The 616-nt window shown below is 57.8% G+C and overlaps 1 protein-coding gene across 1 annotated transcript; it reads left to right on the top strand.

Annotated features, from left to right (window-relative positions):
* Window positions 1-421: 421 nt before the first annotated feature.
* ACA1_256130 (uncharacterized protein) lies at window positions 422-610 on the top strand (the record flags this gene model as incomplete). Its single annotated transcript, XM_004367661.1, has 1 exon — window positions 422-610. A coding segment is annotated over one exon (189 nt), but the record flags the coding sequence as incomplete, so codon positions are not given.
* Between the last annotated feature and the right edge of the window lie 6 nt (window positions 611-616).

Here is a 616-nt window from a genome sequence, read left to right as displayed (position 1 = left end):
TTGGGCGACAAGATGCGACGACGACGAAATGCGACGACGACGAAATGCGCCGACGACGAAATGCGACGACGACGAGATGCGGCGACGACGATGAAATGCGACGACGACGAGATGCGATGACGACGACGAGATGCGATGACGACGATGAGATGCGATGACGATGACGAAATGCGACGACGACGAAATGCGACGACGACGAGAGGCGACGACGACGAGAGGCAACGACGACGAGATGCGACGATGACGAGATGCGACAATGACGAAATGCGACAACGAAATGCGAGTCAGTCTGGTTTGGTGCCGTGGTTTCGTTAAAATACAGGGGGAAAAAAACAGGAGATTTCCAAGCTTTCCACACAGCGGCGGACACCTTCAAGGTGGTGGGCGGCGTGACGACCATTGCTGCCGTGCTGACCAGCCAATGGCACCGTGCTCGTGGCCTTGCCCAACTTCACCCCGCCCAACACGCAGCTGCAGATCGGCAGTGGGGGACGTTTTCAACTTCTCGGCTGGCAACGGCTTTGTGTACAACATCAGGAGCATCAACGTCTTCCCTTTGTCGGCCGGCAGGAAGCGGGCAGCGGGCGAGACTGTACATGTCAACGGCAGTCCTCGG

This window comes from Acanthamoeba castellanii, assembly GCF_000313135.1.
Source record: "Acanthamoeba castellanii str. Neff unplaced genomic scaffold scf7180000084768, whole genome shotgun sequence".
Classification (NCBI taxonomy): domain Eukaryota; phylum Discosea; order Longamoebia; family Acanthamoebidae; genus Acanthamoeba; species Acanthamoeba castellanii.
This window is presented reverse-complemented; position numbering and strand designations above follow the sequence as displayed.